Source organism: Patiria miniata, unplaced genomic scaffold (assembly GCF_015706575.1).
Source record: "Patiria miniata isolate m_02_andy unplaced genomic scaffold, ASM1570657v1 HiC_scaffold_18, whole genome shotgun sequence".
NCBI lineage: Eukaryota > Metazoa > Echinodermata > Asteroidea > Valvatida > Asterinidae > Patiria > Patiria miniata.
Window position 1 is genome coordinate 6,997,106 of NW_024037056.1, and position 21,723 is coordinate 7,018,828.

General features: G+C 41.2%; 1 protein-coding gene and 1 pseudogene across 1 annotated transcript; both read right to left on the reverse strand.

Moving 5' to 3' along the window:
- Positions 1-8,212: 8,212 nt before the first annotated feature.
- On the reverse strand, positions 8,213-9,220 carry LOC119725057 (annotated as a pseudogene).
- Positions 9,221-12,178: 2,958 nt separating this feature from the next.
- Positions 12,179-17,873, reverse strand: LOC119725058. Its single transcript, XM_038196421.1, has 4 exons — positions 17,430-17,873; positions 16,666-17,074; positions 16,302-16,481; positions 12,179-12,285 (listed from the first exon to the last, which is right to left on the reverse strand). The coding sequence occupies exons 1-4, from the start codon at positions 17,871-17,873 to the stop codon at positions 12,179-12,181; spliced, it is 1,140 nt and encodes a 379-aa protein (XP_038052349.1).
- Positions 17,874-21,723: the final 3,850 nt, after the last annotated feature.

Sequence of the window (21,723 nt, forward strand, 5' to 3'; positions counted from 1 at the left end):
AATGACTGGCAGACTGGCCCTTTATCTAAGCGGGTTGCTTCTTCGCAGACCAGAGACCCCTTGTCTCCCTCAGTTACTGATATTTTCTCAGTGGGAGCAGTGAAGTTCAAGTCAGATGATACGGCCGTAACAGCAGCCACAGCAACAGTAAGGAAAACAAAAGTAAATAAGCTGCACAACGTCTTCTTATCCCTAATTGGTTTGGTTAAGGAAGGTATATAAAGATCTTCGAATCGCAACAGTGATACAACTAAAGTGTCCTCACATTGGCAGTCGAATGGTGGTTTTCGGATATTTCTGCAAACGTGGTACAGAGTTGTACGTCAATTACTTTGTGTCCAGGAACATTTTTCAAGGAAATGTATTCGTCTGTAAATCTGTAAACTGACACCTTTATGCCTCACAAGCAAACAAAATCATTATTCGATGTTGTTGTTTCAAAGAATGTCGACAGTTTTGAATTTCCGTCCCGCCTTTCACGAATTGTTTTGGTTTTTTTTTTTTTCAAAAGCCTTTTTTCCAGTGTATGACATTACAGTTAAAGAAACAGTTGTGAGTGTGCTTTTGCGAATATATGTTTTTCATTGTATTTGGAGTATTTTACTCCATTCGTTTCTCGGTTCAGCACAGATAACATTTTATCACGACTTCGTTCATAGCAGGCATTATTGATGTTGTTGCGGTAATCCAGTTCACAAAGGTAGAATGTTTCATTCGTTGTACATTATTTATGTTTAGCTAAACATTATGTAGGCCTAATTGGCATGTTGACATAAATTACTCACACAGTAAACATTCACACGTGAGACGGTTCTTTAAGAATCTTGAAATTAATAAGAATGTAAAAGGGCAAAAATATAGTTTCAAAGCTCCGTAATCCCGTTTCTAAATAAACTTGTAAACTCGGCAATTACAAAATAGTTATCGTCCTCATTGCTTACGGACAGAAGTATTTGATTCTAGTCTGTAATATTCATTTTTATTTAAATTAACGTATCCTTTGTTAATTAACACCATAGTTGTCAAACTCACTCGTTGCCTCTTTTTGTGTATGATATTACAAGTCATGTTCGCAGACATGAATGTACATTGCTTGATACTTGGTCAATATTTGTCATCTAATTTGGGTATTTTATTCTATCCGTATCTCAGGACAGTATTGATAAAGGTAAAGGCAAAGGTCCCATAGCCATTATTGTCCGTAGGGGCAGTGGGATGTTAGAGGTCCACTGTGTCTTGGGCGCGGCATATGAGTGGCGGGGCCCAGTCCTCTCCTCTCGCCGTCTTACCTTCCCTGAACGAATCAGGTACCCATTTTACTCTTGGGTCGTCAGAGAGAGCTTTCCAATTCTGGTCCGAATGGGATTCGAACCGCAAACCTCCACACCGTAGCTCCACGCTTTAGCCGCTCGGCTACGAAGCCCCTCTATAGATCCATCGGATTTTAGACCCCCGTGTAACCCCTTTAGTTCTGAGCACCACTTATACTTACACGGCTTTACACTTATTGCGCGTCCGATGTAAACAAATTAGTTCGGCAAACAATGCTCTATAACTTCCATGCGTTCCATTTTTTTTCTATTTAACATGGATATTATTATTAAGCGATCGATTAGGAATCCTTCCATATAAATGGTGCTCAGAACTAAAGGGGTTACACGGGGGTCTAAAATCCGATGGAGACGATTGAAATTAAGCTTCGATTAATTACGAGATGATGAATATAAACTAAAAAGCAACAGCGTGTGTTCAATTTAAGTATTTACTGTAAACAAATTTAATAATGAAATGTTAGACATTTGAAGTCAGTAAAATGGTTAGAAAATGACAAACCAGCACCCTGAAAATGGATGGTTGATGAACATTATTATAGGCCTAATCGTACAATGTACAAATGATTTTGGAAAACAAAAAACGCAAACAGTTCTGAATTAAATGCGCCGAGAAGTATAGCCTATGTGACAACATCAAAGTAGCCAGCTTTTTATTACTTTTTTTTAGTTTATGGTAGCTTTTAAGCCAGCCGCAATCAATGAAAGTAGTCTCCCCTCTATGTTAAAAGAATAACACATTTCTAGTAGTGTGTATTCCGTCACTCGTAGCAAGCATGTATCTCATGTGCGTTATTGAATGCTACTTGTAGGCTGATTCTCAGTAGCGTATCCCGCACTAGGTAAAATCGTTTGCCTAGAAGAGCCATAATATGACATCTGTTAAATAGTCTCCCTACACCGTACTGCCAAATAGCAAGATAAACCATTCATTAATAATGTCATAATGGTGCCATCTCCATGTCAACTCTGTTACCGCCAGTGCCTTTTGGAGCAGCTGCATAAAGCTACTTTAAGACTTTTCCTGAATTTCCTGTATTTAAACTCACTCATTGGATTAATGACTGAATTGAAATTAAACAGTAAATTAGAAAACATTCGGAAATAACGGAAGACCTTCGATCCACAGAACCAACACTGAGACTTGTCTGATGTCTGCACGAAGAGAAGAACAGCAAAATATTCCACTGACCAGGTTCTGTCTAGCAATCACAAGATCATAGGCTGCTGCCCTTGCATGTTGCAGTTTCAGGGCATGGCTTGTCGTTTGAGAGTGACCTGCATCTTATAATAGGCCAAACTCATTAATGTTAGGGGAACAAATATGCAACGAAAAATGCAAATAAGGATGGGGAAGTGTCATTAAGCAATTCCTATTAGGGTGATTGCTTAGCTTGACTGTGAATAGAATAGGTAACGATATCAGAAATGATAGCACCCACATCAGTGCAATTAAAGTAACCATCCGTGCTGTTGTGTGTTTTCTCGCGTAGTGTAGAGGGTGTAGCCTACTATGGCAATGTACCTCTCTAATGTAACCACACAGAGATTGTATAGGCAGAAGCATAGGACGATGCCCATGCTAAAAACCTCGATGCCAGAAGTCTGCAAAACAAGTCTCTCACGATGTTGCTTACTGGAGCAAGAGCAATAAGCGGACAGTCTGATGTTGAATAATATAAGAATAATTGCAGACACAGCAGCATATCACAGCCAAATTCACTAGCAGGTAGTTTGTCATGTTGCGTAAGAATTAGATGCGTAGAATGACGTAGCACACTAAGAGGTTCCCTATAAGACATCAATGACTCCTTCTGCTGCCATGATCTGACACACCCACTTCTCCACAGCTGTACGTACGTAATGAATTTCAACACCATGAAAATATAGTTTACAATGAAGTCGCCGTGAAACTTTTTTACACTGCCAAGTAAGCTCATTTTCACGGTGCTAAACTGGGCCCCTCAGCAGGTGATAAGCTCACTGCAGTTTCACGGTGTTTTTACATGGGCCTTCTGGATGTCCAAGGGTCTATTGTTATTTATAACTGTACAGCATGTCCAGCTTCCCTCCACTGAAGGTGTGAAAACCACATATTAATGGTCTGAGTGATTACAGGATTTGTGTGATTGACAGTTACACTTACTACCCAATGCCCACTGCCCAAGTACACAAAAGCTACAAAGTGTCCTTCTACAAGTATCTAACACCTTGTTTATTGTGATCGCCTAATTAAGATTGACAGGCAATGTGCCTTTTTTATGGGGAGGATTTAGGCCCCAAAGTTGATAAACTGCTCAACGGTTAACACAAGCACAACGTTAATGAGCTGGGCTCCACAGGAGGCCTCACTGCATTTTCACGGTGTTTTCACTTGACCTTAACCTGTCCTGGTTACATGATGATTTTCAGGACGATTTCACCAGATACTTCGCAATGACATCGCCGTGAAAAAAAACTTCACGGTGAATTCATGTCAAATTATATATTCACTCCAAATTCACGGTGTTGAAATTCAGTGTTGATCGGTTACATTCACGGTCATCATTTTGTTGATGGCTATTGATGAACCATTTGGTACACACAGTTATTATGATGTTATTATGATGTATGTGAAAGGAACACATTGGCATTATTTGTTTATACAACGCTTTTATAATTCCCCGAAAAGGGTTGTGAAGATTATTCAAATTCTTCCTCTGAAATAAACATGGTTTTCGCTGCTTAAGGTTTATGGTGTCAATGAAATCACCGGAGCTACTGTTAGCGGGAAATTGTGTGCGCTGCAGCACTATGATAGAGGCCCTTTGAACATACTTTACGTCCTACCATTGGAGAAATTCAAATACTGCATCAGTTGAAGAAGTGATGACATTTTGGTGCCATCTCATTGTAAATTCGCATGCTTGTTGCTTGTTGGAAAAAGCTAAGGAACGCTGCCTTAAGACCAGCTGGTCTGAAGTGCCTGTGTTGACTGGAACAAAAAAGTACTGTCTAGAAGTTTAGGAAGCCAGTGTTTGACATCAGTTTTTCATCATTGTTTCCGTGCCGCTATCAACGAAAGTAGCCTTTGGACTGCAGAAAGTAGAACACCCTTTGAGCAATGTCAATTCCATGCTTTTAGTTCGTGAGCATAGAGCTGATCATGTACAATTGTTTGCTCATTGTAGGCCACTGACACTCAGTGGAGCCTCTTGCACGGATACGCCACGGATATGCGGTTTGTTAAAAAATCAATAAAAAAATGAATTGATGGGTGTGGGAATTAATGCAATAATGCATATGACTGGCGATACCTTTACCTTAGCGGATCGTTTCTCGGCACAACCTTTGCGAGTTAACTGAAGTACGTACGTGCTGTTCCGCTACGGTTAACACTTTTTTTTGCTTTGTTTACTGCTGAACCTCTCCCGCGTGAAATGGACGGAGGTTCCCTTAGCAAGATATTGTATATCATTACATTACAACTGTAAAATATTCTACCTATACTGCCATTTAGGAAATATAGGCAGATAATGTATTTCTAAAAAGTAATAATGGTACCATCTCAAAGTCAACTCTGTTACCACCATGCCTTTTGAAGCAGCTGAAAAAAAGCTACCTTAAAACCTTGCCTGAATTTCTTGTATTTAAACACATAGATGATGGGATTGATGATTGATTTGAAATTGAACAGTACATTACCAAGAACTCCGGTAAAGTGGTAGCCCGTCGATCAACAGAACAAGAACTGAGCCTCGTCTGTTTGATGCAAGCAGAGAAGCACAGCTATATAATCAAGTGTCCATAAGACAATGAGAGCTCCCAAGACAGTTTTAAGCATGCTGACCAGGTTCTGTCTGGCAATCACAAGATCATAGGCTACTGCCCGTGCATGTTGCAGGTTCCGGGCTTTGGCTTGTCGTTAGAGAGTGACCTGCATCTTATAATATGCAGATATAAACTCATTAATGTTAGGGGTAGCAAATATGAAGATAGAAATGCAAATATGCTGAGTAGAATTAGAGTTAACTTGGTACTTGGTAGAGTAATCCCATCGCAACCCAATTTGGCTAAACTTCAGGGATGTTGTGCAGAGGTGACGTCAACAGCCCTATTGGTAAAGATCCAAAAGTGAAAACAAAAAGAAAAATCCGTATCACTTACAAATTGTGTACCATTGACATCCCCTACAAAAATTTTCGTGCAAATCCGTCAATAAATTTTTGAGTTATCTTGTTAACAGACAAACCACCAACCAACCAATACGACGAAAACATAGTCTCCGTGGCAGAGAGGTAATAAATCAGAAATTGCTGTAGCACTCTGAATTCAATGTCAGGCTGTTACTTATACACAGTTGCCATACAATGTTTTCTGATAAATGGAGTAAAGACAAATTTGTCCCTTTTATCACCAATCACAGTATTGTTTCCGCCGTTATAGGTACGTCAGTTTGTTTTATTATTTGAAAGCAGATTGTTTCTCTGCACAACCTTGGCTTTAGTTACGGTTAACTCATTTTTGGCTGTGTTTGCTACCAAGCCCCTCTGTAAAATGGATACAGCCAGATAATGTACTTCTTAAAAGTCATTATGGTACCATCCCATTGTCAATTCTGTTACCACCCTGCCTTTTGATGCAGAAAGCTACCTTAAGGCCTTGCCTGAATTTCTTGTATTTAAACTCATAGATGATGGGATTGATGACTGAATTGAAATTAAACAGTGAATTAGCGAAAACTCTGGTATGGTGGTAGCCTGTTGATCCACAGAACAAGAACTGAGCCTTGTCCGTTTGTTGGAAGCAGAGAAGAATGGCGAAATAATCTACTGTCCATAAGACAATGACGGCTCCTAATACAGTTTTAAGCATGCTGACCAGGTTCTGTCTTGCAATTACAAGATCATAGGCTGCTGCCCGTGCATGTTGCAGTTTCAAGGCTTTGGCCTGTCGTTTGAGAGTGACCTGCATCTTATAATAGGCTAAACTCATTAATGTTAGGGGCAGCAAATATGCAAAGAAAAATGAAAATATGCTGAGTAGAATTGGGAATAACGGGTGTGGATATTTGATTGAGCAAATCTTATTGGGATTATTGCTTGGTTCGATTGTGAATAGAATAGGTAACGATATCAGAAATGACATCACCCACATCAGTGCAATCAAAGTAACCATCCGTGCTGTTGTGAGTTTCCTCGCATAGTGTAGAGGGTGTACTATTGCAACGTACCTCTCCAATGTAACCACGCAGAGATTGTAGGCAGAGGCATAGGACAAAGCCCATCCGAAAAATTTGGATGATAAAAATCGGCAGAACAATTCTCTCACGCTGTTGCTAACTAGAGAAAAATCAATAAGCTTACAGTCTGATGTTAGATAATACAAGAATACTTGTAGACACAGCAGCATATCAGCAACAGCCAAATTCACCAGCAGGTAGTTGGTCATGTTGTGTAAGAATTTGACGCGTAGGATGACATAGCACACTAAGAGGTTCCCTAAGACACCAATAACTCCTTCTGCTACCATGATCTGATGAACCCACTTGTGTTCATTTGGTTCCTCATTGTGTTCATCAGTTGCATTCATGGTTAGCATTTTCGTTGATGCTTAGTTATGAACAATTTAGTACGCACAGTTATTATGATGCTTTATTATTGGATTCACAGTCTTTCAAGAAGTATTCCCTTGTAGGCCTTTTCTGGCGCTCCTCCAAGGTAAACAGGCATTGATCGATTATAACATAACTTATGCTGATGGTGATTTCAATGTTCGGCCATCGCTTGCGAGATACGCTTATAGAGTTTCAGCACTGCAAAATCAAGGATTGAATCTGACGTTCCTGAATTTGGGATGAACGTGCACTTAAAAAGTAATGTGTAACGAACACATTTGAGTTTTCTCTTTTCGCGCTTTAATGAATCCCCGCTTGTGCGCGTAGAGATTACTAAATTCTTCCTCTGAACTAAACATTGTTTTCGCTGTTTAACGCTCAATGAAATCACCGGAGTTTCTGTTGGCGGGAATTCGTGTGCACCGCAGCACTATGACAGTTGCCCCTTGCACAAGTTCTACGTCCTACCATTGCAGTTAGTCAAAGACTGTTTTACTTGAAAAAGTCAGGTGCCATTTCAACATCAACTCTGTTGCTCCATGTTTTTTTTTAAAACAGCTAAGGAACGCTGCCTGAAGACCTTGCCAGAACTTTTTGTGTTAGCCTTTCGCAGTGGGACTGGAACAAAACAAATGTTGTCTAGATGTTGAAGAAGCCAGTCTTTGTCGTCAGTTTTTCATCGTTGTTTCAATGCCGCTATCAAAGAAAGTAGCCTTTGCTCTACAGAAAGCAGAATATCCTTTGAGCAATGTGAATTCCATGCTTGTAGTAAACATGAAGTTGAGCATGTACAATAATCATGTACAATGCATGCTCATTGTAGGCCACTGACGCTCAGTGGAGTACCCTGCACGGATACGCCACGGATTGGCGGTTGATTAAAAATTCAATAAAAAATTAGTTGATGAGTGTGGTAATTAATGTAATAATGTATATGTCTGGCTATCACTTTGCCTTACATTTTTGTTTTGATAAATGGAGAAAACAAAATGTGCCTCTTTTATCAACAATCACATTTTCCCCAGCCTTTAACAGCACGTCAGTTGTTAATAAATGAAAGCGGATCGTTTCTCGGCACAACCTTTGCGAGTTAACATGAAGTACGTACGTGCTCTTCCGCTCCGGTTAACACTTTTGTTTTGCTTTGTTTACTGCTGAACCTCTCCGCGTGGAATGGACGGAGGTTCCCTCAGCAAGATATTGTATATCATTACATGACAACTGTAGAATCTTCTACCTCTACTGCTATTTCAGAAAAATAGCCGGATAATGTATTTCTTAAAAGTCATAATGGTACCATTTCAACGTCAACTCTGTTACCACCCTGCCTTTTGAAGCAGCTGCAGAAAGCTACCTTAAAACCTTGCTGGAATTTCTTGTATTTAAACTCATAGATGATAGGATTAATGACTGAATTGAAATAATAAAGTAAAGTAGCGAAAACTCTGGTATAGTGGTAGCCCGTTGACCCACAGAACAAGAACTGAGCCTCCTCTGTTCGTTGCAAGCAGGGAAGAGTAACTAAATAGTCCAGTGTCCATAAGACAATGAGAGCTCCCAAGACAGTTTTAAGCATGCTGACCAGGTTCTGTCTGGCAATCATAAGATCATAGGCTGCTGCCCTTGCATGTTGAAGATTCAGGGCCTTTGCTTGTCTTTTGAGAGTGACCTGCATCTTATAATATGCCAAACTCATTAATGTGAGGGGCAGCAAATATCCCACGAGAAATGTAAATATGCTGACTATAATTGGGAATAACCAGTGAGGATATTTGATGGAGCAAATCCAATTGGGGTAATTGCTTGTTTCGATTGTGAATAGTAGAGGTAAAGATTTCAGAAATGATATTACCCACACTCATGTAATTAAAGTAACCATCCGTCCTGTTGTGAGTTTTTTCGCATAGTGTAGAGGGTGTACTATGGCAATATACCTCTCCAATGTAACCACACAGAGATTGTAAGCAGAGGTATAAGACAATGCCCATGCTAAAAACTTTGATGTTAGAAGTCGGCAGAACAAGTCTCTCACGCCGTTGCTTACTGGAGCAAAGGCAATAAGCTTACAGTCTGATGTTAGATAATACAAGGTTTCTTCCAAACACAGCAGCATATCAGCAACAGCCAAATTCACCAGCAGGTAGTTCGTCATGTTGTGTAAGAATTTGACGCGTAGGATGACGTAGCACACTAAGAGGTTCCCTAAGACACCAATAACTCCTTCTGCTGCCATGATCTGACAGACCCACTTCTCTCTAGCTATTTCCTCATTGTGTTCGTCAGTTGCATTCATTGTTAGTATTGTGTTGACGCTGATGATTTCATAAACAATTTGGTACGCTCAATTATTATGATGCTCTATTAATGGTTTTAAAAGTCTCTCATCCTCTGCAGGGCTTTTGTGGCGCTCTTCCATGGTAAACCGACATTGATAGTTTATAACATAACTTATGCTGATGTTAATTTAAATGTTCGGCTATCGCTTGCGAGATACGCTTATAAAGTTTCAGCACTGGAAAACCAAGGATTGAATCCGTGGTTCCTGAACTGGGGACAATCGAGCACTTAAAAAGTAATGTGTAACGAACACATTTGAGTGTTTTTTTTATACAACGCTTTAGTAAATCCCCTCATGCGCGTCTGTGGATTATTCAAATCCTTCCTCTGAACTAAACATGCTTTTCGCTGATTGACACTCACGGTGTTGATTAAATCCCCGGAGTTTCTGATAGTAGAAAATCGTGGGTGCAGCAGCACAATGGCAGTGGCCCCTTGCACAAGTTCTACGTCCTACCATTGTAGATAGTCCAATACTGTATTACTTGAAACAGTCACAATGGTGCCATCTCAACGTCAACCCTGTTGCTGCATGCTTTTTTGAAACGCTGCCTTAAAAGATTGACTGAACTTCTTGTGTTAACCTTTCGCAGTGGGACTAGAACACAGGATGCTGCTCAGAAAGTTACGTGACAGCGTCAAAGTAGCCAGTGTTTGTCATCAGTTTTCATCGTAGTTTCCCCGCCGCTATCAATGAAATCAGGCTTTCCTCTACAGAAGGTCGAATATCCTTCGAGCAATGTAAATTCCATGCAAGTAGCGAGCATGTAACTGATCATATCAATAATTGTATCCTCATTGTAGGCCAGTGACGCCAAGTGGCGTATCCTACACTGAGTTGGAGTTTTATATTGAGGATCAGATGATTTTTGGCTGTTGATTGAAAGCTTCAATCAATATGGAGTTGATGAGTGTGGTAACAAATGCAATAATGTACATGTCTAGCAATCACTTTGCCTTACAGCCTTTTTGTTTGATAAATGAAAGACAAATGTGTCCCTTTTATTATCATCACAGTATGTTTTCCGCCGTTAAGCACGTCAGTTGTTAATAAATGAAAGCAAATCGTTTCTCTGCAGAGCCTTGGCGAGTTAACGATAGCACGCCCGTGCTCCTACACTGTTTACACACATTACGCTTTGTTTATTGCTGAACCTCTCCGTGAAATGGAAAAAGGGTCCGTGAGCTTTGTTTGGCTAGAAGCACCATAATATGGCATCTGTTAAATCTCTACCTATACTGCTATTGCAGAAAAAAATGCAGGACAATCTATTTCGTAAAAGTCATCACGGTATCATCTCAACGTCAAACTGGTAACCATGCCGTTTGAAACAGCTGCAGAAAGCTACTTTAAGGCCTTGCCTGAATTTCTTGAGTTTATAGAATTGAGATTCAGTAATTTAGAGAAAATTCTGATATAGCCGAAGACCGTCGTTCCATAGGACAAGAACTTAACAGAGTTACACCAGAGAAGAACAGCTTGATATTCAAATGTCTATAAGACAATGAGAGCTCCTAAGACAGTTTTCAGCATGCTGAACAGGTTAGATCATAGGCTGCTGCCCCGTGCATGTTGCAGGTTTAGAGCTTTGGCTTGTCTTTTGAGAGTGAACTGCATCTTATAATAGGCCAAACTCATTACTGTGAGGGGAAACAAATATGCAACGAAAAATCCTAATATGCTGAGTAGAATTGGGAGTAACGGATGAGAATATTTGATTGAGCAAATCTTATTGGGGTTATTGCTTGGTTCGATTGTGAACAAAGAGGAAGATTTATAAGAAATGATATGACCCACATCAGAGAAATTAAAGTAACCATTCGTGCTGTTGTGAGAGTTTTCTCGCATAGTGCAGAGGGTGTACTATGGCCACGTACCTCTCTAATGTTTCCACAGTTTCCACACAGAGAGTGTAGGCAGAGGCAATGTCCATGATAAAAACCTTGATTCTAGAAGTCTGCAGAACAAATCTCTCACACCGTTGCTTACTATAGCAAGAGCAATAAGCGGATAGGCTGATGTTACATAATATAAGAATACTTGCATACACAGCAGCTTATCAACAACAACCAAATTCACCAGCAGGTAGTTCGTTATGTTGTGTTAACATTTGACACATAGGATGACTTAACACACTAAGAGGTTCCTAATACACTAATTACTCCTTCCGCTGCCATGATCTGACACACCCACTTGTCTTCATTTGGTTCCTCATTGTGTTCATCAGTTGCATTCATTGCTAATATTTTCGTCGATTCTTATTTATAAACAATTAGATGCGAACAGTTACTTGTTTTGTGAGGATCGATGGTTTTAATTATAATCTCTTAAGAAGCATTCCCCTGAAGGCCTATTAAACTGGAGAGAGTTACTGTTGCTCGCTATATAACAATGACTGTTTTCCCCTCAAATGTGAGTCGTTTCACTAGTCAATTTGTACGAAATCCACAGATTTGGATACACTGATGACGACTTACACATATAATAAACACGTAAATTTTGTATCAAAACGTCATTTTCTCAAAAGCGTGTGAATCAAAAACAAGCGAACATGACCTGCATCAACGTGTGTGAGACCAGCTTAACGTCAGCTTACTGATAGTAAGTCAATGCACCTTGTACTGTTTTTTTTTTTTGTACGGAGATTAAAATACAGTCTTCGGCATTCGCTACAATGCATTCGCTACAGCCTCTGCCTGTCACTTACATCCATTACATGCAGGAAAGTTCTAGAAAAAACAGGGTCAATCTCTATTATGATGAGGGAATTGGGCACTTCCTTTTTAACATTACCATACTGTAGATGCTTTGTTTCTCTTAATCCCAGCGAACATCTTTCCGATTTTATCGATCCCGTTCTATAATCGGTCACCTCATGACCAGCCACGTGACCTGATGACAACATGACAGCCGTCAAGTTTGAATCACGTGACTCCCTTCGTGAATCTGATTAGTGCACATCAATATCGTGTCAGGTGAAATCGGAGTGCTTCCCGCACACCTTTCTGGTGACATCAGATCTGGAAAAAAACCGGATGCAGAAAGAAAACAAACATGGTTTCATCCAATTGCCCCCAGTACAGTCAGACCCGTCCGAGTTTTTATCGCACACATCGTACGATAGCCCGATCATCCGGCAGTACAATCTGACAGGAATGCGCCAGGCAATAGCCTTTTCTACAAACAGTTTCTTGGTAGATGTCGCTCACTATGCGCCCCTGTCGAGCCCAATTACTCGATATCTAGTTGCTGCCCCTGCGCTGTAACTACGCTCACACTACTCTCTGTTCGCTGTTGATACGTCCTATAGTAGGTCGCGTCACGTTCTCTATCCAACTAAAGTGCGCTTACGTGACGTCAGCATTGTATAAATACCACTACAACGGTCCATCCGCAGTCCAGCTTCAAAATTCTACAACACAGTTGAGTTACTTTCTAATGGAGATCAGATCGACTGCCTTGCTCCTAGGCTGCGTTAATGCCAAGTCAATGTCGGACGATTCATGCTCACAAAGCGCCTGAGTTGCGTCATTGTCCAAAAACCTTGGCGCTCATCGGAGACCATTAAGACCCTCCGTAGACTTGACCCAAGTCGGGATTCTGTATGTCGTTGATCATGGTCCGTATTCCGTTCATTTATAGTGCGCCGTCCCCGCTCATCGGTAGCGCGCCCTCATGCGCCGCCCCCGCTATGCTCTTTGTGGATCGATAACCCCGACTTGACGGATCTGCCACACGTTGGTACACAACTAACGAGCTCATCTACAGAAAATGGTGGCAGCCAATCAAATTGCAGAATTTTAGAAATAAGACATACGTCTTCAATAATAAGAGAACTTTGACCTTGGAGCTTGTGAATGAATGTATTCTAGGTACGTACAACATCATACAAAAAAACAAGACAGATCACGTTCTGTGAATCAAATTGCAGAACTTTTCTCCACCTATTTTGTTTGGCAACTGAGACCGAGTTGATTTGGGACCGCGTTGACCCCGACTGAGTTGGTGTCGAGTAAACTTGGTCCCAATCCAAGTCAATTCGAGTCAACTCGGTTTCATGTCAACTTGGTCACAGGTCAACTTGGCCCAAAATTAACTTGATGGGGGAGAAAATGCTCTAGCAAGGCACTAAAGGGACACAAATCAAATTGTGCCATGTTATGCGGCCGTGCCATTTTATTAGTTAGGGTACATCAATACGCGTTAAAGTGGCTACGTCATACACCGCTGATATCACGCCTTGCTGAGGTTGCGCGTTCCAACCAAACCTGGGCTTTTTTCATCATTTTTTTTGTATCAGTTGGAAAATAAAATAAATAACTGCATACGTTATTTAACTATGCCGTCATTTTGTGTGCACCACTACATATAAGGCAATGTTTGTGTGGAACGTACGTGTAACCTCGGCATGGCGTGGCCTCAGCGGTGTATGACGTAACGGCCGAACGCGTTTTGTAAATGTACCCTAACATGGCACGGCCCCTAACATGACGCAGTCTGATTTTCGCTCCCAGTGCCTTCCTAGAACAGTTTCCCCTAGCAAGTTGATGCTAGGAACCGAGTAGACCTGAGACCGAGGTAACGTGGTACCGAGTTAGAGTCCGCTCATAAGTCCGACGTCTCATAGGTCCGACGCCTCATCAGTCCGATTAAATCGCATCTCCTAACCAAATAAAGGCCCATAAGTCCAACACCTCATAGGTCCGACGCATCATAGCTCCGACGCCTCATTGGTCCGACACCTCGTAGGTCCGACAATTAAACGCCACGTTTTTCCGACGTCGGACTTATGAGGCGTCGGACCTATGAGGCGTTATAAGTAAATCTTATGCCTCATATAAGTCTGACGTCTCATACATTTCGGACTTATGAGGCGTCGGACCTATGGGGCGTCGGACTAATGATACAGCCCCACCGAGTTCAATTGGTAATGATTGACTCGAACTGACTCGGATTGCCACCGAGTTTGACTCGAAACTAATTCAGTCGGGGTCAACTCGGTCCAAGGGGCCAAACAAAATAGGTGGAGGAAATGTCTGCAATGTGGTTCAGAGAACATGATCCGTCTTTTTGTGTGTATTTTCGGTGGGTAACCTTTTGATGTACTTTTTTGGTTTAATCATTGATTTCGAGGTTGTACCGATTATACCGCTCGTACTTGAAGCCCGTTGTACTACTGGCACCACCGTAGTGACAGTCACGCTCTGTGTATAGGCGTAGTACCGTGCGATATATGGCCATCGTGACTAGCGTTGTGCATACCTAAATTCTCCGTTATTTTTAAGAACATCGACCTGAAATACTGTTTAGATTAATTAAGACGAGGTTTTATCACATTTGAGGGTCATTTTCGATAGCTTTAGTGGCGCAAATTAAAATTAATCAGACCCAAAATACACAATACCCAGGTGAAAATTCCAGTTGCAACCAGTTGAACTGGTCCCAGTTGAACTGGGAATTGGTGACTGGTTTTGAACTGATTTAACTGGTATGGAACTGGGCAAGTGGATAACTGGTTTTAACTGGGCAACTTGTTTAACTGGTTTCTAACTGGTTGACCTGGTTTTAACTGATTTCCAACCGGTTTAACTGGTATGAACTGGTTTCCAACTGGTTTAACTGGCATGAAGTAATTTCCAACTGGTTCAACTGGTTTTCAACTAGTTCAACTGGTTTCCAACTGGTTTAACTGGTATGACCTTGTTTCCAACTGGTTTAACTGGTATGAACTAGTCCAACTGGTTTAAGTGGTATGAACTAGTTTCCAACTGGTTCAACTGGTTTCCAACTGGTTTAACTGGTTTCCAACTCGTTTCCAACTGGTTCCGTTTCCAACTGGTTGAACTGGTATGAACATGGTTTCCAACTGGTCCAACTGGTTCACAAATGACATGGGCTGTTGCCAACTGCATGGTTTGGAACTAAGAAGTCGTTTTGCAATTGACAATAAAAAGTGATTATCTGGAAACAAGTATTACAGACGATACAAAGGGGAGCAAAATGCTTTTGGCAAGTACTGTACGTTGTATCTATTTGACACTGTTTACAAAATGACTATAATCATAATCAATGAAATATTATAATTGGCTAAAATAAATGCAGAAGTCTTGAACCATGAAAAATTATCCAGACGGTGATGGAAGTTATTTTAAAGTTAATGATTTTTACAAGATTTTTTAGATGGCATGATGATTTCCGACAATCCCACTAACATGTAAATGTGAATGTTTGGGATAAAAGAGGAAAGGTTTTGGTTACGTTTAATGCCTCTCGTACAATAATTAGGTCACAATCCACGCAAAACAGTAAAGGTAGCCTATTATGAAACTGAACATCGTCTCATTCTCGGTGGCTAAATTTATAGGAAACTTCAATGACTTGATAAATCCAGGGCAATTAACATTCAGTCTCAGATCATCATCATATTGTTTAAATAATGAAAGGTTTGCGGAAACACCATGTGCGAATAATTTCTCAACTAAGAGAATGGTTCTGAAAAGAACCAAAGGTATAAACTCGACGTTCCGGCCAGTATGCTCTGACCGTCTTCAGGAGAGTGTCTAAACTCTAAGAAAGTGAATACTTAAGTAGCAAAAGGCGAAGTCAATGAAGTGAGAAGTTGCATCCTGTGGGGATGCCAAGTAGACAGGATCCTAGAACAAGCTTGGTGCCCACTGAAGTGGAACAGTGGGGTTGCAGTGTCAGTAGAGGGAGGACCTAGGGTATAGGAGACCCATCAGTCTAAGGTGGTAGCTGAGGACCTAGGGTACAGGAGACCCATCAGTCTGGAGAAGTGGGAGCCAGATGTCGTTGAGGTGAAACCCGATGTTTTGCGGAACTGTGTTGTGCTTGCGGATCTCGATGGCTTCCCGTATGCGTCTTGGATGCCAGAACTGGATCGGTGCGATGAGTTCGGCCGCATCTCAATCAACTTTGTGGTCGTTGATGTGGGAATGTTTGACAATGGCCGATTTGTCAAAATCCCCTCGCCGTCCATGTGCTCTGTGTTCCTTGAGCCTAGTGGGAAGGTTCCGACCGGTTTCGCCGATGTAGACTTTGACGCATTCACATGGAATGCGGTAGACTCCCGCCTTGGAAGAGGAGTCCTGATTGTCCTTGTGAGTATGGAGGCTGCCTTGGAGCTTGTTGCCAGATGAGTGGTACACCTTGACGCCGGCTTGTCGGAGGATGCGTTGCAGATGATGAGAAGCTGGACCTATGTGAGGAAGAGTGACTGAGGGAGATACAGTGGAAGGACCTTGGGTATAGGAGACCCGTTGGTCAGGTTTGCTGATCGTGATGCGGTTGGGTTTGTAGCCGTTCCGTTGTAGTGATGCCTGGATGTGCTTGAGTTTACGCTTGAGGTTGTCTTGGTCGCAGACCTCAAAGGCTCTCTGTACTAGGGTGCGGTTGACCGATGACTTGATGCTGGGGGTGATGAAACGACCGCTGGTAGAGATAGCGGTCGGTGTGGGTTGGTTTCATGTAGACGCTATGTCCCAGGGTGCCATCAGGATTCCTGGAGATCTTGACGTCCAGGAAAGGAATGGTGCCGTGCTGTTCTTGTTCCATGGTGAAGCTGATGCTGGTGTGTTGCTTGTTGATGTACTGGAGGAAGTCTTGGAGTGTGTCCGGGCCATGGGGCCACACTACGAAGGTTTCATCAACGTAGCGTAGCCACAGGCTCGGCCGAAGATCCACTGTGAGGAGGGAGGAAGACTCGAACTCCTCCATGAAGATGGGGATAAAGGAGATCCTATGGAGGTCCCAGCCGTTTGCTCGTAGAAATTGCCTTGCCACTGAAAACAACTGGAAGAGATACATGTTAGTAACAGATCATAAATTTGGTCGGGGGACATGTCTGTGCGTTCAGCAAGAGTGGTATCATGTTCAAGTCTTTCCTTAGCTAGTTTGCAGGCCTCGCCTGTGGGGACATTGGTGAAGAGTGAGACGACGTCAAAACTGACAAGCAAGTCAGTGGGTTGGACAGTGAGGTTTCTGGTGATGCTGACAAACTGGGAAGAGTTGGACCCATGGTGTGGTGTGCGACCCACCAAGGGTCTGAGGATTTTGGCTAAGTGTTGGGTTGTGTTGTAGGTGGGGGAACCTCGAGAGGCAACAATGGGGCGCAGAGGGATCTCAGGTTTGTGAATCTTCGGTTTACCAAAGAACCTGGGACAGATCCAACTGGAGGGTCTGAGTCGTCTGTAGAGGAGGTGGATAATGCATCTGCTCGATGCAAGAGGAGAAGTTGGCTGGCAACTCGCTTCTCGATGGCGGGGATGGAGTTCTTGGGGAGTGGGCGGTATGAACCAGAAGAAAGTATGTCTTTTACCATGTTGCTGTAGTCCTCCCTGTCCATGACGACGGTGGCGTTGCCCTTGTCCGCTGTGAGGATGTGGATGGAGTTGTCTCGGCGGAGGTCAATGACAGCGAACCGCTCTGTTTTGGTCAGATTAGGTTTAGCTGGGCGAGCCTTGCGGAGGACTTCATTCATCTTGATGCGGACGTCGTTGGCTGCTGTCTTGGTAAGGTGTCTGAGGGCTGGCTCCGTCGACTGGATGATGCTCTCGATGGGTACGGACCTTGGAGGAACAGCAAAGTTCATGCCAAGGGACAGAACTTTCGTTTCTGTACTGTTATTATTCGCACATGGTGTTTCCGCAAACCTTTCATTATTTAGTATCTCCACCATGCAAAGCCTCAAATTTTACTGATCATATTGTTTTACAAAAATGGAGAAATGTACAGACCTACAGGGAAACAGGTCCTGGAAGCACAGAACTTTCATGTACAACTGGTCAAGTTTGATCGAATCAAAGATGAAAAAAAAACATCAAAGATGTAACATTGAAGCCTTGCAGAAATAACGTCACTGTTTGACATCCAGTTCGCGTGCTTCAAATAAACATTACAATTACACATGAGTCACTTAATTTGCTGCAGATTGTTCCTATACGTGCTTCTCCAGTGGCTCCTGAGCCTTTTCCATCACTGTCGGGCCCGTCTCTGTTGCACAACTCTTCTCCTCACGTATCGAGTGACTGTGTCCATGGCTCCCTGACATTGTGAACAAACCGAAAACAAAATTAAAAGTAAGAAAAGTAAATCCACCCCAAAAAACCTCAAGAACAAAGATGGTATGTGGGCAAACTTGCTTGCCGTAATAATAAGGAAATAATAAGGAGCCGGATGGGACTTTCCCCGTGTTTTCTCTCAAAAGGGTTTTTCGCTGGGTTTTCGCCCCTCACGTAATCAGCGAATAATTACAGCAATATTTGTTGTCTTGATGTTACAAGATAGATCCAAATTTGTCGTGTTAACTGAATCCACCTTATATAAAGCCCTCACACTGTACATGTAGTTATTATAGTTTTTAAATATATTGCATTTACAATATTTGCTTAACAACTATGCATTGATCAAATAATGTTTTTTTTCCCATTGTATTGAATTGTATTGTATTGGTAATGTATTGTATATGCATGTTTGTAGTCATTTTTTATTCATTAGAGACACACTCTTGGAAAAAATGGTCCATTCAACTTATTCTTTATGATGGGACTTGCGGTTTTGCCTTAGTCAATTGAGCGTGATCGGCTGACTGATAAGGTTTACGCACAAAACCCTCGGCCAGTGAGGAGTTGCATAGAAAGCTGGCAAAACCACTTTTTGCGAAAGTGCAGATTTGATAAAATTAGGGTCCAAAAATGGGTCCTTTTTGCACGAGAAAATGTAGGGAACAGTCAGTACGCAGTGCACGCGATAATGAGGTCAAATCCCGAATTTTATTTGCACGGCCTACGTCATGGAACCGCCACGAGACTTACACGTGTATTTGCGAGAGTTCGCCCGATCTTTTTTCACGAACTACACGCTCCAAATGAAGCAGCTGGTTTCCAAGATGGCGTGGTGAGTCGACAGCGAACGTTTTTCTGAATCGAATGATATAAAATACGTCGAGATTCTGCATGTTTTGGGCAGAATTTTGTTCACTCGAAGTTCGGCTGTGATTTTGAGAGTGAGTTTTGTTGTGTTTTTATTTGTTGTGCCCTGACTCAGGTAGAAAACAATGACGAAAATGATTACTACACATCGATAAAGGGAGCAATGAGCTTTCGTTTGATACATATTTTAGCTTGTGGCGACATGTATGTACTTTTCTCCGAGTCACTTTTCCTGTGCGAGATTTCAAATTTTTCGGCCATTTTTGGCGTGGCCATGTGCAGCGTGTACAGTATGATGTACATGTACAGTACATGTATGTTATGTATGATCACGCACACGAGCACATGCATTTTTAGGAACATTGGTTAATTTGTTTGTTTGGATTTTTTTTTGGGGGGGAGGTGTTTTTTTTTTAAATTAATATTGAAATAATATTTTTTTTGTGAGGCCCTAATGCATGGTGCCTGAATATTTTTGTTACTTAATTTTGGAAAATTTACTATGGACTGCTTTACAACATAATGAAGGGTGCTTTTAGGCTGCGTACATGAATAATTGGTACTATGCTGCAAGAGTGCTTTTATAATAATCTGAAGAGTAATTACAAAAAAAAATTGTGAAAAAAAATTCTTTCCATAAACTGACGATTGTCATATTTTCTTTCACTCCCAATCAGGAACCTGTCCCTGCCAGTTCGGCGCCTTGAATGGTCCTCAGATGTTGCGACAGTTCATCACCTCCAACACGGGAACCATGATGATTTTTGTATTTCGTTGCTAGGCCTAATGCTGGTTCATACTTTTGATCATGAAATGATTTTGATGTCATGAAATATTCACTGCAAAATTTGCCCGAGTTGAAATTAGGCTCAACCTTTGCAAAATCGCAGCGCGAAAACTTGCTATGGCATCAATCTTTTGCGTTTGCATTCTCTTTCACACAGAGTACGAACCGGACTTATGTTTTGTGTAGTGCATACAACATTTACAAGTATGTGTTAATCAACGACATTTGTTGTTGCCGTCACTGTTAAAAATGGTTATATAAAGTCATGCCACAGATACTACGCCGAAGATATTAATCAAAGAAACATTTATTGATGTACATGTTGCAATTATACATTTTAGATGTTTCGTGTACATAATAATTATTGTGGTCAGCGACACCATGCCAAAAATGATCATCTTTACTTCACTATAATTATAAATCATTTAAAGTTAACCTCGTACCTCATACTACCAGATTTTGGCAGTTTTTGATTGTACCGTAGCAGAGTTGATGATATTTGACAATGTAAATTGTTGTTGATGTTATTTCTTAGCCAAAGGCAGACGTTGTCAATACATGTACATGTATGCCAGAGCTCTCTTTCCTAAAAGTGTCTTTTTTTCACCCTCTTTATATCAGACAATATTTTTCTGGCGGGAAAAACAGGTATAAATAATATATGTATTTGTACTGTGATGCAAGATGTCATGAAAAATAAGTTAGCAGATTTTTCATAAAGTGTTCGAAAACACTTATTTATAGCAGCTGATGGTGTAACAGTCATGATTTCAAGTACGTGTACATGGAAGTTTAGATTAATCAACAAACAGGTATTATATTTAAACATACAGTTTCTTGCATACAATTAGTTCATAGCACAAATTAAATGTTTATATGATTTTTTATAAGTTGTACTTTGGAAGATATCAATAAATGCAGAACATGATTATTCTCTTTAAAACTTAGTCCCTTGTTCAATTGGCTGATTTTAAAGTCGCATATAACATTTTTGTATTTAGTAAAGGGATACAATTTAAAGAAAAAACAGAGTCCAACAATATTGAACTGGCACTGCAGTTCAATATTGAATTTAACAGATAAATAATGTCCGAAGGGTTCTAGACCTAAAGAAAATAACTTAGTAAATGCCGCAATTCCATGGCATCGATACGTTGTGCGTAGTTCGACAGGAATGCACCAACTACATGTACACGTTATTACCAAGGCTTTGTCAATGACGTCATATTTGACCAATGAGAGCACTGGAAAACAACGCGCTGTCATGGCGGGATGTTTCGTCGTAGTTTTTTTGGACAAACGTTAGAATTGTGTGTGCCCTGACTCGGGTAGAAAAAGATCAATACGAAATCATCCATCTTTTGATAGAATATGGAATTATCTTTAACTTTAGTGTAAAATTTGGCTGTGGCAATTGTCAAAAGATGGAAAACCTCGTCGTGTTTGGGAGGCCGATTTGTTGAGGTTCGAAGCTTGTTTTCCGTTAAAAATTGCACCCTCTAAATATCACGTAATTTCCAATCTGAATTGATAATATAACAGAATATTTTCCTATCTGAAAGAAAATATACATAATGTTTACAATTGACAAATAAAATTGATATTCTGGACCACATTCCAAGCGTCGTCAGCAGCTCATTAAATATTCAAAACGAGGTCACGCACGGAATGCCATGCATACAGCGCAAAAAAACTGAACGTCTTTTCAGTGCGCTGCGGACTGA